Below are 15,229 nucleotides of genomic sequence, written 5' to 3'. Positions count from 1 at the left end.
TAAAAAAGCATTCTATGTATTCAATAATTTAATAAAAGCAAAATATAATTTATAGGGCTTTAGTGTGTCGATGTACGTAGGCTTTCTTCATTCTATACTCATCAAATTATGAGTTCAAGTCTCCTACATCAACCCCTCCGTATTCAACCTCTTCCAACATTTGAACAAGTAACCTTATCTACACCATAAGGATGAAGATAAGGCTGCACCATAAGGATGAGGATGCAGCTAGATTAATAGATGAATTAGATTATCTCGAATATATTGTATTTATCATTTGTTAGTTTCTTTATTTTATCAAGTGTACAGATATACACAAATTATATTATAAATAGACAAATGGTCAGCAATGAAGTTAAGCTACCATTTCTACATTTCCGCACTAAATCTTACAACGGGGTCTCTCTCTCACACGCTTGTTTTCTCCCTATGGGTCTCCCTCTCTCTCTCTCTCTCACTGGGTCTCAGTCTCTCTTTGTGTAAGAGAGGGCGTGTGGTATAAGGAAGAAACAAAGATACGTCTAATAGCTTCTACCAGAGACGGGAAGACTAATTGCTTCTGGATGCAGAAGCTAAACATAGATTTTTATCGGGAGAAATTTCACTTTGGACCATTGAACTATCATCCCTTTTGACTTGCCCCCTCTCAAACTTCAAAACCTATCACTTTAAACCTCTCAACAACTTCTGTTAGTTTCTATCAGCTAATCCTAAAAAGACTAAAATTAATGTCACTAATTTTAGTTTTTTTTTTTTAAAAAAGCAAAAAGACCCATAGGTCAAGCTAGACCTAGCTGTGGGTCAGTTGGGTCACGGCCAGACCTGCGTGGGTCTGGCTTGACCCACAGGTCTCCCGGCTAGAGAACCTTTTGTTTTTTTTTAAAAAAAATAATTGAATTAAGAGTAATTTTGGAACTTTATAAAAAAAGTTAGGAGTATAAACACCATTGTCTCATTTTTAATGTTTAAAATCTGACGGAGGGATTTAAAATGATAGAAATTGAAAGCTTAGGAGTCCAAATGAGAGGTTTTAAAATTTAAGGAGGACATATTAAAAGAGATGGTAGTTCAAGGATCCAAAATAAAATTTTCTTTTTTATTATAAAAAGCTCTTTAAAGAGATAAGAATGGTTAAAACTTAAAAGATATTTTTACACGTAAAAAGGAATTCTGAAGAGATAACAGAAAATAATATATATATATATACCCTATATATATATATATATATATATATATATATAGCTTCTTGCGCACTAGGACAGGAGTATATGAGGTTGTGACCTTAAGGACTCAATGCTTTTTTTACTATCCTTCTCAAAATTAATTCATACATTCTTACTTTCTAGTTTTTATATCCACAATTTTTTAACTCTTTTGACAAAGACAGCCCGACTGGGGAGAAGAGTCTATCTGTTCAAGTAAGGGTAAAATAGGTAATCTCTGTTTCTTCTCGAGTCAACGGCTAGATAGTGGGAGCCGGAAGCTCCATATCTTTTACACTTCATCGAGGTCCTGATCACCGTCTCCGCGCGTGTTGGTGATTTCGTTGAGCTGCTATACTCATCTATTAAAGGTAAGTCTTCTTATCCATTTCTGTCACTACTATTTGGATTTGGAGGTTTATGCTAATGAAGTTCTCCCGCCTGTTAGACAATTTGTATGCTTTTTTTTCTTTTTTGATTCGGAAAAATCACGCAACTGAAGGCACCTAGAGTGTTCAATTTGGCCGGGACCTGCGATCTTCTTTGTTAAACCTGATCTGATCGTTTTGGGCGATCCAATATCGAATGAATTTTTTTTTTCTCTCTCTGTGTTTTGTATCAAATGAAAGAACTTACGAAGGGATCAACTTACTCACTCGGTAAAGCCTCTTGACCTTTGTAATAGAGATTTGGATCAAAAGATTTCCATTCAAAATAACAAAGCATGCTCACATTAAAGAATATGAATTTTGCTTCTTATCTTAGTATATTTAGATGAATACATAATATGAATGAAGTTTATGACAGTAATACTGATAAATGCTAAAAATAGATATCACCAAATATATGTGTTATAGGCTCAATAGATCTACACTTTATAATAGAAAAAATACCATACTAAAGAAATAATGTTTCGTTACCCTCAAAATAACATGTATAAAAATAAAGTTATCTCTCTCCTACATCTCGCATACAAGAGTTGCAAGAGACCTGTAAATAGAGTTAAGATACTTGTACGTTACAGATGGAGAATCAAGTCACAAAATAATAGGGATATAAAGGAAAAGGGAGTGGCTTTTGTATGTTAAATGAAGCCTAAGATACTATCTGGGAATGTGAAAGAGTTGAATGAGAAGGATAAAAGGATGAGGATTAAATGACTTCTTAAAGATTGGAAGGCGGATATTGTATGCTTACAAGAAACCAAATTGAAGTTCGTTACTAGGGAAGTGGTAAGGAGCTTGGGGGGGTGTCAACATGTGGATCGTTGTTTTTGAGGGTCGAGAGGGGCTTCCGGATGTATTTTGTTATTGTGGGATAGAAGGGTGGTGAATAAGTTGGAGGATTGTGAGGGGAGATTTTCTATTGCGTGTTCTTTTAGGTGAATCATTGATAATTTCGAGTGAGAATTTGCTGGGCTGTATAGAGATAATGATAATGATAGGAGATTGCTTTGGGACAAATTGGTTGGAGTTATGAGTTGGTGGTAGAAGCCTAGGTGCATTGGAGGAGACTTTAATGCCACTGGCATTCGTGACCAAGTGAGATATCAAATGAGACGTGTGTCCCTAGCTATAGGGAGTTTTTAGATTTTATATTTGAATAGGGGCTTATGGACATCCCTCTTGTGGGCGGCAAATTCACATTGTCTTATAATTGTGTTGATCTATGTTAGTGAAGAATGGATAGATTTTTACTTTCTCATGATTGGGAAGAACAATTTTCAGATGAAGTTTGGAAGAGACTTCCTCGACTCTTGTTAGATCATTTTCTATTGATGTTGGAGTGTGGGGTTTCGAGTTGGAGAACTCGGTATTTCAAGTTTGAAAATATGTGGCTGATGTTTGAGGACTTCATGGATAAAGTGAAAGTATGGTGGAAGTCTTATCACTTTCAGGGTTCCCCTAGTTTTGTTTTGGCAAGTTAGTTGAAGGCTTTGAAAGCTTATGTTAAGAAATAGAATGAAAATATCTTTGGAAATGTAGGGAAGCGGAAAAAGGATTTAATGGATGGTATTCGAGAACTGGATGTCATTGCATAAGGGAGAACATTAATTGAGGAGGAAAAGGGTGAAAAATGAGGACTTTGCTAGGGATCTGGAGAGATTGCTTCTTTATGAAGAAGTGAACTAGAGGAAGAAATCTAAGGCTCATTGGTTGAGAGAGGGAGATAAAATACAGAGGGAGAGAAATAACACTATGGGTTCGATAATTATGAATGGCTCTTTATCTTCAGATCCTACATAAATAAGGGAGCACATTGTGCAGTTTTATATGCAACTGTACTCAGAAAAATATAGTTGGAGGCCAAAGCTGGATGGTCTTTCTTTCCATTCCATTGGTGACGAGGAGGGTTCTTGGTTGGAAAGAGAGTTTGAGGAGAGTGAGGTTTTTGAGGTGGTCAAAACACTAAATGGTGATAAGGTTTCAGGTTCTGATGGGTCTTCTTTGGGCTTTTTTCAGACATGTTAGGAGGTCCTTAAAGAGGATATTATGGTAGTTTTCAGGGAGTTTCATGATCTAGGGATTTTTGAGAAGAGCTTTGACACTACTTTCATTTCTCTTATCCCAAAGAAAGCTGGTGATGTGGATATTAAAGATTTTCGTCCTACCAGTCTAGTGGGTGGCGTTTATAAAATAATATTTTAAGGATAAACGAAAAGGAAGCAATGATTTTTGGATTTGTGGTAGTCTTAGTGTTGGAAGGATTTGGTTCAAGCATCGTTGAATTCCAATGGGAGAAAAGGGGTGAAACCTTGAGAGCAGCAAATCTAGACAGTAAGTGAAGCAAGTTCCAAAGTCACTACCCTACACAAGCTGGCACATATAATCCCTAGATGCCCTTTAAGAGGATATTATAAGCCTGAACCCCAGATTTTTAGGTCACGAGCATAATTCATGTGTTAGAAGAATGTAGAAGAATGTGTTAGAAGAATGTAGAAGAATGTATTAGGGTATGAGGGCAATTTGGTCATTTATGTATTCTCAAAGCTTATATATAATATGTGTGAGGTAGGCTATGTATCTTTTGAACAGCCTCCTCTTTTCTCTATACTTTAAAACCTCTCAACATGGTATCAGAGCCTAGGGTTTATACCTTTTCCTGATATCTTATTCTTCTCTCCCAAATCCTTTTTTTTTCTTTCTTTTATTTTAATCGTTTTTTTTTTTCCCGGTTCTCTTTCTCTTTTTTTTTTCTTCTCTCTCATTTATATTGCTACTGATTGAACTTAGTTGACGTGCTGGGCTTCAAGCCCGTGGTGGAAGATGGCGCTAGGTTCCCCATCGCCGATGGTATGAACCGCCGTCATCTCCATGGGCCTTAAGTCGTCGTCGATGATCGGTTGGTGCTGTCTGTGGTGATTACCGCTCTCTGCGGTGGCCGGAGGTGTGTTTGTCGTCGTTGGTTGTTTTCCGGCACGATCTGGGTGTCGCCGGCACGGTTTGGGTGTCGCCGGCACGGTTTGGTGTCGTTGGTTGTTTTCCGGCACGATCTGGGTGTCGCCGGCACGGTTTGGGTGTCGCCGGCACGGTTTGGTTGTCGTCGGCGAGATCTGGTTGTCTCCGGCGCAGTTCCGGCAAGGTCTGGCTGTCTCCAGCGAATTTCCGGCGATGTCTGGCAGTTTCCGGCGTGGTTCCAGCAGTTTTCACAGACGAAGAGTGGGTGTTTGGCTCCGGGTTCCTGCTGTCGCTTATTCGGGATAAGGATATCCCAAACTTCAACCGGGATAAGGCTATCCGGGTTTCTGGTTCTCCACTGTCCAGACCGGTTCAGCCAATTTCCGGCCGGTTCAGCCCATTTTCCGGCCGGTTCAGTCCATTTTCCGGCCGGTTCAAGCCGGTTCAGGTCAGTTTTTGCTAATTTCTCTCGGTTTCTTCCGGTTCACTATGGTTTAGACCTGTTTTTGCTCAACTTCAGTCCGGTTCAGGTCAGTTTTTGACGTATTTTATCGATTCTACCATGGTTTGAGTTGTTTTTTGGTTGGCATTCATCATTGTCAGCAAGCTTTGCTTTGAGTTGGGGCTGTTTTGTGTGGATTTTTTTTTTGATAGTTCGCTGGTTGGTGGACTTGTGTAGTTGTTTGCATTTGGTTAGTGCATTATCATGGCTCCTCCTTCCGATTTAATTAATTCTGCCTCTATGGGTCCGGCTACTATGACACTTGTGAAACTTAATGGCAAAAATTATAGTTATTGGTCACGATCTGTGGAAGTATACTTGAGAGGAAAAGGTCTGTATTCTCACCTCGAATATGAGCAATCTCCGGAAGATGACTCCAAAGGCCTTTGGGACCAGGCCGATAATCAGATTATATCTCTTATGTTGAATAGTATTGAACCTCACATTGGATCCTCATGTCTCTATCTTCCTACTGCTAAAGCCATTTGGGATCATCTCCGACATATGTACTCTGGCGCTGGGAATATCACTCGAGTTTATGAGGTGTGTCAACGATATTTTGGACTAGAACAAGGTACTCAATCTTTAGATGAGTACTACAATCAGGTTGTGACCGTCTGTCGGGAAAGAGACATGTATCAGCCACTCTCCACTGACTTGCAGAAAATGGAGAAGCAACGTCAAGATGTGGATGTGGTTCGATTTCTTCTCGGCTTGAAACCTGAGTATGAGTCTGTTCGTGCGCAGATTTTGGGAGGTTCTGCTCTCCCATTGCTTTCTGAGGTTTTTTCTCGGGTTCAGCGTGCTACTATTTCTGATCATAGTTCTTTGTTGAGCATGGAACGTACTGGTGATCGTGCTGCATTTATTGCTGCCCGTGGTAGTTATGGTGGTTCCCGTGGGGGGCGTGGCAGTCGAGGTGGTCGTGGTTTTCGTGGTGGCCGTGATTTCCGGGGAGGTGGTCGCATTGGAGGTCGTGGGCCTCGCAAATGCACTCATTGTGGCCGTACCAATCATTCTGTGGAGTTTTGTTGGGACTTACATGGCACACCATCTGGGTTTGCCAATCAGGTTACTTCTCATGAGGGTTCTCTAGCCCCGGCTGGACCCCTTGGTACTCCAAGCTCACCCCTTGAGAATGATCTCATCTCCATCCCGAAAGATGAGTATGCTCAGTTCTTAGCCCATAAGCAGGCCTCTTCCTCTTCCACTGCTACTCTTGCTCAGTCAGGTACTGCATCTCACTGTCTTTTATCCTCCACTAGCAACCCGTGGGTTATCGATTCTGGCGCCAATGAACATATGACTGGTTCGTCTACTTTCCTCTCTAATTATCATCCTGTCGCATCACCTAGAAGTGTCACCCTAGCTAATGGTTCCCTATCCAAAGTGGTTGGTTTAGGCACTACCCATCTGAGTCCTGACATTGAGTTGTTATCTGTTTTACATGTCCCTGGCTTTCCTTTTAATTTGTTATCTATTAGTCAAATCACAAAATCCCTTAACTGTTCAGTTAGTTTTTATCCTTCTCTATGCATTTTTCAGGATCTCAAGACGAGGAGGATGATTGGTATGGGGCATGAAGTTGATGGCCTCTATTATCTCGATCTAGCACCCACAATTTCCTCTCATGCGTTGCAGTCGTCGGCCTCCGCTCTTCAGTGGCATTGTCGTCTTGGTCATCCTTCCCTTTCTACATTGAAGCATCAAGTCCCCAGTCTTCGTCATGAGACGTCTGTGCCTTGCGAAGCTTGTCAGCTTAGCAAGCATCATCGTGTCTCGTTTCCGTCTCGTGTTGTTAATAGGGTTTCTAGTGCTTTTGAGTTAGTTCATTCTGATGTATGGGGTCCAATTAATATCGCAGCCAATAAATTTCACTATTTTGTGACCTTTGTGGATGATTTTTCCCGTATGACATGGTTATTTTTAATGAAAAATCGTTCAGAGTTATTTTCTATTTTCCAACTTTTTCGCACTATGATTAAGACTCAATTTGCTCAGAAAATCCGCATTTTGCGTTCGGATAATGCTAAAGAATATACATCTCATTCATTTGCCTCTTATTTGTCTGATAAAGGCATTATCCATCAAACATCCTGTGCTCACACTCCACAACAAAATGGTGTGGCTGAACGCAAAAATCGTCATTTATTAGAAATCGCACGTTGTCTCTTAATTCATATGCATGTTCCCAAACAATTTTGGAGTGATGCTGTCCTCACCGCTTGTTATTTAATTAATAGGATGTCCTCCTCGGTCTTAGATGGTACCTCTCCTCATTCTCTTTTATATCCTTCTTCCTCCCCATTCTCCTTGCCATTGAAGGTTTTTGGGTGTGTTTGCTATGTTCATAATTTGGGTCCCGGATTTGATAAGCTTGATCCTCGTGCTACTAAATGTGTCTTCCTTGGGTATTCCACAACCCAAAAGGGATACCGTTGCTATAGTCCGGTTCTTCGACGCTACTTCACTAGTGCCGATATCACATTTGTTGAGTCTCTCCCCTATTTTTCCGCTACTACCTCTTTGGGTGACCCTTCCCTTGAGCCTGATGTCGAGTCTCTTCCGCTGCCTATTCCTCTTCTCTCTGTGCCAGTCTCTCCTTCTCCTCCGGTCTCGCTACCTCACCACCAACCTGCTCCACTCCAAGTTTATCAACGCCGACCTCGACCATCAGCTCCTGCACCGCCATCATCATCCTTATCGTCTCCAGATCCGCTGCCTCCACATCCATCCGACCACTTGCCTATTGCCCTACGGAAAGGTACACGTTCTTGCACTACCCAACATCCTATTAGTCAGTTTGTCTCCACTCGTTCTTTATCCCCTACATTTTCTTGCTTTATTTCCCATCTCTCTACTGTTTCTATTCCTAAGACAGTGCAGGCTGCAATATCTGACTCTGGTTGGAGGCAAGCTATGGAATTGGAAATGAAGGCCTTGCATCACAATGGGACATGGGAGCTTGTTCCCTTACCACCTAATAAGAAAACTGTGGGTTGCAAATGGGTCTACACAGTTAAGTTTCATCCTGATGGTTCGGTTGAAAGATTGAAAGCTCGGTTGGTTGCTAAGGGCTATACGCAAACGTATGGTATTGATTATGATGACACTTTTTCTCCTGTTGCCAAAATTTCATCTATTCGTGTTCTTATTTCCATGGCTACTAATCTTGATTGGCCCTTGTTCCAATTGGATGTCAAAAATGCCTTTCTCCATGGGGATTTGAGTGAAGAAGTTTATATGGAGCAACCACCTGGGTTTGTCGCTCAGGGGGAGTCTCAGGGCTATGTCTGTAAATTAAGAAAGGCATTGTATGGTCTCAAGCAATCACCGCGGGCATGGTTTGGAAAGTTCTCTGAAGCGGTATTGAAGTTTGGTCTGCAGAGATGTCAGACAGATCATTCAGTATTCCACTTACATACTAGTGCTGGCTATATTCTCCTTGTGGTATATGTAGATGACATTGTCATTACTGGGGATGATTCAGGAGGCATTGCCCGATTAAAACAATTCCTACAGGATCAATTTCATACAAAGGATTTGGGCAAACTTCGATATTTTCTAGGCATTGAAGTTGCTAGATCTCGAACAGGTATCAACTTGTCCCAGAGAAAGTATGCACTTGACTTATTAGAAGAGACAGGTCTTTTGGGTTCTCGGCCAGTTGATGTTCCAATGGATCCAAATAAGAAATTACTAAAGGATGAAGGTGAATTATTTGAAGATCCCGGCAGATACCGTCGTCTAGTTGGGAAGTTGAACTATCTTACTATCACCAGGCCAGATATTTCATATGCTGTTAGTGTTGTCAGTCAATTCTTGGAGGCTCCTCGGGTTTCACATTGGGAAGCTGTTACTCGGATTATTCGTTATGTAAAGAGACAACCTGGTCTAGGAATATTGTATAGACCAAATGGACATCTCAGGGTAGAAGGTTTTACTGATGCAGATTGGGCAGGTTCTCCTTCAGATAGACGGTCTACTACAGGGTATTGCACATTCTTTGGTGGTAATCTTGTAACTTGGAAGAGTAAGAAACAGACTGTGGTGGCACGATCTAGTGCTGAAGCAGAGTACAGGGCAATGGCTCATACGACTACTGAGTTGACATGGTTACAACATTTCCTTCAGGAGATCGGCTTCTCGACTACTACTCCTATCCCATTATCTTGTGATAACCAGGCTGCCATACATATTGCATCTAACCCGGTTTTCCATGAAAGGACTAAACACATTGAGGTTGATTGTCATTTCATCCGAGACAAGATACTCAATGGAAACATATCTACAGTATTTGTGAAGTCTGGAGACCAATTAGCTGATATGTTTACAAAGTCTTTATGTCGTAACCGGTTAGAGTTTATTTGTTCCAAGCTGGGCTTATATGATATATATGCTCCAGCTTGAGGGGGAGTGTTAGAAGAATGTAGAAGAATGTGTTAGAAGAATGTAGAAGAATGTATTAGGGTATGAGGGCAATTTGGTCATTTATGTATTCTCAAAGCTTATATATAATATGTGTGAGGTAGGCTATGTATCTTTTGAACAGCCTCCTCTTTTCTCTATACTTTAAAACCTCTCAACATCATGCATAATCATTCAATGCATCCTTACCAAGGTTCTAAGAAGGTTGCATTACATCAAGGTTAAAGAAGTTTAAGTGACTCTTTGAAGACTATCAAGGCAATGTGTGAATAGATCTTCATCGATTAAAAAACTGAGGCCATGCCTAAAGCCCTTTTCTCATATTGTGAAAACCTTTAGCTGTGTGATTTTATCTATTAATATTACTGTGGAAAATAGTTGACATCTTTTGGCTAACTGTACCCTCGTTGGTGTTGTTGCCTAAATTAATCTTTACTGATATAAATTGTGAACTCATTCTTTATTTTTTTTTTCTTTTGATTCTTTGTCAATGTTCTAAATTGTGAACTCATTCTTCATTCTTCATTTTCTTTGGTTTTTTGTCAATGTTTTTAATTCTTTCTTGCTGTAACTCAGATATGTTGGAGGCAGCAGCTGCTGCAGCAGCTTCTGCAGCAGCAGTTGAGTTGTATAAAGATGGGAGAGAGCTTGTACATTGCATAAGTAGCCAAATTAATTATGCGAATAATCTGGAAAGCAACTATAGCAGGTTAATGAAGGAAACGGACATGTTGTGTGCTAGGAGGGATGATATATTGGCTGAAGCAAACAAACACAAGACAAAGGAGGTCACTAAAAAATGCGAATATTGGATTTCTAGGGTCATAAAGATCAAAGAAGAGGTGCGAGAACTAGAATCCAAGTACAAGAAAGAAATCAGGAAAGGAAATAAAATATTAGGTCGGCGTTCGTGTTCAAAACTTAGCAAAAGCATGGCAAAGAAGTGCGAAGAACTACACAATCTTTGGTTAGAGGGAAACTTTGAGACAGGAGTACTAGTTGAGAAATTGCCAGAGCCTGTGAGAACTATGCATGCACCCAAAACAGAAGGCAAGTCATCACTTCACTGGGCTATCAAAGAAATATTGGATCTTCTAAGAGATAGGAATATAAGAAGGATTGGACTTTGGGGAATGCCTGGAATTGGGAAAACAAACATAATGAAGAGCTTGAATGATAATAAAGATATTGCTAAAATGTTTGATATTGTCATTTGTGTAAAGGTATCAAAGAATTGGAGCATAAAAATGTTGCAAGATGCTATTACACAAAGGCTAAAATTGAATGTGGAAGGCATCACTAGCCCTGACGAAATTGCTTGGCGAATATCTAAGGAGTTGGAATGCAAAAGGTATCTCCTTCTTTTGGATGAAGTTTGGGACATTCTTGATCTACATGTGATAGGAATCCCTGACAATGAAAAGGATAGCAAAGTGGTATTGGCGACTAGATATCGTGACATTTGCTTTGATATGGAAACTGATGAGCAAATTAAGTTGAAATGTTTGTCTGAAGATGAGGCATATAAAATGTTCAAAGAAAAAGTGGGTCGAAATATGAATCTTCCAGGTATTGAACCAATAGCCAAGTTAGTTGCTAGTGAATGTGCTGGTTTGCCCCTCTTGATAGACAGGGTAGCGAGAGCTTTCAGAAAGAAGGATAACTTTGAGCTGTGGAGTGATGGACTTAGGAGTTTGCGGAGATGGCCCAGTATTGAAGTCCAAGGCATGGATGAGTCAATTGAATTCTTAAAGTTTTGTTATGAAGATTTAAATTGTGATGATAGAAAGTTTTGCTTTCTGTACAGTGCACTATATCCTGAAGACTTTGAAATATATATAGATTATTTGTTGGAATGTTGGAGAGCTGAAGGTTTTATTCATGATGCAAATAAGTTTAGAGTTTCACGTGAAAAAGGGCATACAATACTGCATGACCTTATCAACGTGTCTTTGCTAGAGAGGAGTGATAGGATGAATTATGTAAGGATGAACAAAGTGCTGCGGAATATGGCCATTCAAATTTCTTCTGGAAGCAATAATTTTAAAGTTTTGGTCAGAACCTCTCAGGAGCAGCAACAACCCCCCGATGAGGTGGAATGGCAACATGCAAATCGAATCTCTTTGATGGATAATGAATTGTGCCTTCTACCAGAAATGCCAAATTGCAAGAATCTTTCAACATTGTTACTACAGAGAAATCGGGATTTAACATTAATTCCTGAATCATTCTTTGGACTCATGCAAAATCTACGAGTCTTAGACTTGCAGGGCACTGGAATTGCGTCATTGCCATCATCTATATCTTGCTTCATGTGTCTCAGAGCGCTCTATCTAAATGCTTGTGTTAATTTGATGAAACTCCCATTTAATATTAAAGAGCTTATGCATCTTGAGGTACTTGACATTCGAAATACTGGGATTAATTATTTGCCAATTCAAATTGGATGTTTGACTCAGTTGAAGTGTTTACGTATGTCATTGTCAAATTTTGGCATGGGACAGTCAAGGGGTGTGGAGCTTCGTAGAAATGTTTTGTCAAAACTTTCTTTATTGGAAGAACTAAGAATTGATGTAGATCCAAATAATCAAAGGTGGGAGGAGGTTGTAAAAGCCATTATTGAGGAGGTGGCTACCTTGACACATTTGACTTCACTTTCGATTTGTTTTCCTAGCATGGACTGTCTTGAGTTTTTCATCTCAACGAGTCCTTCATGGAAGGATCTCTACTTCACATTCCAATTTTCTGTTGGTCACCATGACTCAACCAAATATCAAATTCTTGACTATTTTGAATATCAAATCAGGAGGTGTTTGAAGTTTGTAAATGGTGAAGGTGTACATCCTGCAATTTCAGAGGTTCTTGCAGAAACTGATGCATTTGAATTGATCGGCCACAAGGGAGCTTCAAAGCTATCAGATTTTGATATCAAGAGTATCAACAGGATGCGGGGTTGCTTGATTGAAGGATGCAATGAAATTGAAACTATTGTTGATGGTGATAGTTTACACTTCAATAGTTTACAAGAAAGTGCATTGGAATGGTTAGAAGTGATGTACATAAATAATGTCCCAAAATTAGCAAGCATTTGGGAAGGACCTGTTCATGCTGGAAGCCTAGCCCGACTAAAAACTCTGACTTTATGCAAATGTCTAAGTTTAAAGATGATCTTCTCCAACGGCATGATTACTCAACTCTCTGAACTTCAAAACTTAAAAGTTGAAGAGTGTCCTGAAATTGAAGAGATAATTATGGAGTCTGAAAACAGGGGGTTGGAACCTGATGTGCTTCCAAGTTTGAAGACACTAGTACTTCTTGATCTTCCAAAAGTAAGAAGCATTTGGATTAATGACTCAATAAAGTGGTCATCTTTGAAGAAGATTGAGATATCTATGTGTCAGTTATTGAAAAAATTGCCCTTCAACTATAAGAATGCAATCAATTTGGAATGTATTGAAGTCCAAAAATCATGGTGGGATGCATTGGAATGGAAAGAAGAAGCCATTGAAGAAAGACTACGATCTATGTGCAGCTTCAACTAGTGGTTTTGGCTTTCATCCTTCTCGACAGCCCTTCATGTGTGTAAGCTGGTGGCAAGAACGTTTGCTTCATTAATTTCCAGTTTGTAAGATTTAAGACCCTTGTGTTCTTTTCTTTTTAAAGACAACATATGATGCAGAGTCTAAAATGCCTTTTATCTTGATCTATGTGATTGTATAATATTTGTGATTGCAGGATTTTGAGTGTTTGAAATCTTAACTTATCAGTATTTATGATTGTTGCCCCAATCTTGGATCATTAGTGATCATGCTTGTCTTAAATCTTTGATGATTAATTTTGTAAATTTCCTAATTCTAGTTAAGAAAGTAGCTAGTCTTGCATAACTTACTTCACTTTTTAAATAGCCAAACCTACTCTTTTAAGTCTTTTACTCTTTTCTTTGAAAAATATTATTTTTCATATCTATTTATCACACTCATTTCACATCAGCCGGTGTGGCATGCTTTAAATAGCATTATTTTGTTTTGTTTTTTTGTTTTTTTTTTCCTAAAGTGTAGCTACCATGAAAAATAAAAACACACCTCGGCAATCGGTGTAAAATAGATGAGATAAATTGCTACTCTTTTTCTTTTTGGGTTAAATACACTTATCAAAAATAAATAAATTACACTTCATCTACTCGGAGTTTAGGTTTATTTTGAACCGTTAACTTGTTTAAAAGGTTGTACTTTATGACTTGAAATCAGATTTTTTTTTTAAAAAAAAAAAAAAGGAAAAAAGAAAAAAAACCCAATCCAAATTCTTAAAATTTGTATTTGTAGATCCGGATATCAAAAAAAAAAAAAAAAAAAAAAAAAAACATAAAAAAACATGATTTTTTTTTTTTCTAATTAAACTCGGGGTGGATGAAGTGCAATTTTTTTTTTTTTCCTTTTCTTTTCTTCTGAATTTAGCATGTTTTGTAATCGAAGCACATAAAATTGTTGTTTAATTGAACATTAAAGCACTTGTGCGTCCAAATTGGCCTTTTATTTTCCAATTACACTCTCATAGGTATGATGCCGATTTTGTTTTGTGAACTTGTGATATATATTATAACTAGTATGTTTAAGGGGAAAAAAATGGTCCCTAGGTTTTCCATAAGACAAAAAAAAAAAAAAAAGAAAAAGAAAAAAGAATCACTTCCTCAATTTTCATCACTTAAAAAATTAATCAATCCATCAACTATTTTGTTCAAATTATTAACAGAGTTTCTACCAAGTCAGTCGGTTGCCGAGTCATCCGTAACCGCGTAATAAAGTGGATACTTCATACCATCACTCATTTTGAAATTACAATTATGTCATGCAAATTATAAAATTACTAAATATTAATAATAATAAAAAAACGTAAATGATGCATTAATTCTACAATTTCCATGGTCAAAGTGGAGGAGCCCAAGACAGCAAGAAATTTTCTTCAAAGAAAACCTAAAAGTGAGTTTCATAGAAGCAGTTCTCTTATCCAGTAAATTTCATTTTTCAAAGTAACAAAGATCTCAAATTTCAGATCTTCAAGAAACATTCCATATTATGCATCTAATGGATAAATAATAATTCCTATAAATTCGACTGAATGAATAAGCATTAAGAAAACATCATGTTCAACAAAATATCAACTAAATTGCAACAAGTCTTCAATACGTGGTAGCAGCAATCATGTTTCTTGAACCCTTAATTCTTCTGGAATTTGGTAAACATGTCAAACTACAGTTTTACCATGAAGATGCTGTCTCTCACTTCCCCATTAATTTTGCACAAGGTTGTTCTCTTCAGCAATTTCCTTCCTAAAAGCTTGTAGTCTTTCCTTCAATTTCTTAATAATCTGCACAAAATTAGATATAACACCAATATGAGCACATCGTCAATTACTAGCTCCTATGATTCGAATACACATCAATTCCTGTGCCCCGTGCATTAGAACAAGCAAGGAATTAAGCTGCGCGAAAGCAATTGCGCATCAACGCATCATTTTTCTTGCTACATCCATTTTTCTTGCTTAGTCCAAGTCTGCGACAATTGGAAATCTCAACCATAAAAAAATTTCTCAAATAAGATAATGGTAGTACCGTTTTCCCCCTTCCCATATTGAATGAAAAAAAAAAAAAAAAAACAAAAACAAAAACAAAAACAAAGGAAAAAAAAGAAAAGAAAAAAAGA

General features: G+C 38.4%; 2 protein-coding genes across 2 annotated transcripts; both read left to right on the top strand.

Moving 5' to 3' along the window:
* The first annotated feature begins 1,465 nt into the window (after window positions 1-1,465).
* On the top strand, window positions 1,466-13,331 carry LOC132177180 (putative disease resistance protein At4g27220). The gene is made up of 2 exons (XM_059589425.2): window positions 1,466-1,573; window positions 10,107-13,331. The coding sequence occupies exon 2, from the start codon at window positions 10,109-10,111 to the stop codon at window positions 13,070-13,072; it is 2,964 nt and encodes a 987-aa protein (XP_059445408.2). The 5' UTR covers window positions 1,466-1,573; window positions 10,107-10,108; the 3' UTR covers window positions 13,073-13,331.
* LOC148586098 (uncharacterized) lies at window positions 5,462-6,774 on the top strand. Its single transcript, XM_088516129.1, has 2 exons — window positions 5,462-6,411; window positions 6,648-6,774. Exons 1-2 carry the CDS (start codon window positions 5,523-5,525, stop codon window positions 6,683-6,685), a joined length of 927 nt encoding a protein of 308 aa, XP_088372255.1. The 5' UTR covers window positions 5,462-5,522; the 3' UTR covers window positions 6,686-6,774.
* Window positions 13,332-15,229: the final 1,898 nt, after the last annotated feature.

This window comes from Corylus avellana, chromosome 4, assembly GCF_965113065.1.
Source record: "Corylus avellana chromosome 4, dhCorAvel1.hap1.2, whole genome shotgun sequence".
Classification (NCBI taxonomy): Eukaryota; Viridiplantae; Streptophyta; class Magnoliopsida; order Fagales; family Betulaceae; genus Corylus; species Corylus avellana.
This window is presented reverse-complemented; position numbering and strand designations above follow the sequence as displayed.

Excerpts from the sequence above, each read along its gene's own strand:
- LOC148586098 (XM_088516129.1), top strand. The coding sequence starts at position 5,523 with ATGTTGAATAGTATTGAACCTCACATTGGATCCTCATGTCTCTATCTT. Across the intron at positions 6,412-6,647 it reads CGCCAATGAACATATGACTG|GATCTCAAGACGAGGAGGAT; the intron begins GTTCGTCTACTT and ends TGCATTTTTCAG.
- LOC132177180 (XM_059589425.2), top strand. The coding sequence starts at position 10,109 with ATGTTGGAGGCAGCAGCTGCTGCAGCAGCTTCTGCAGCAGCAGTTGAG.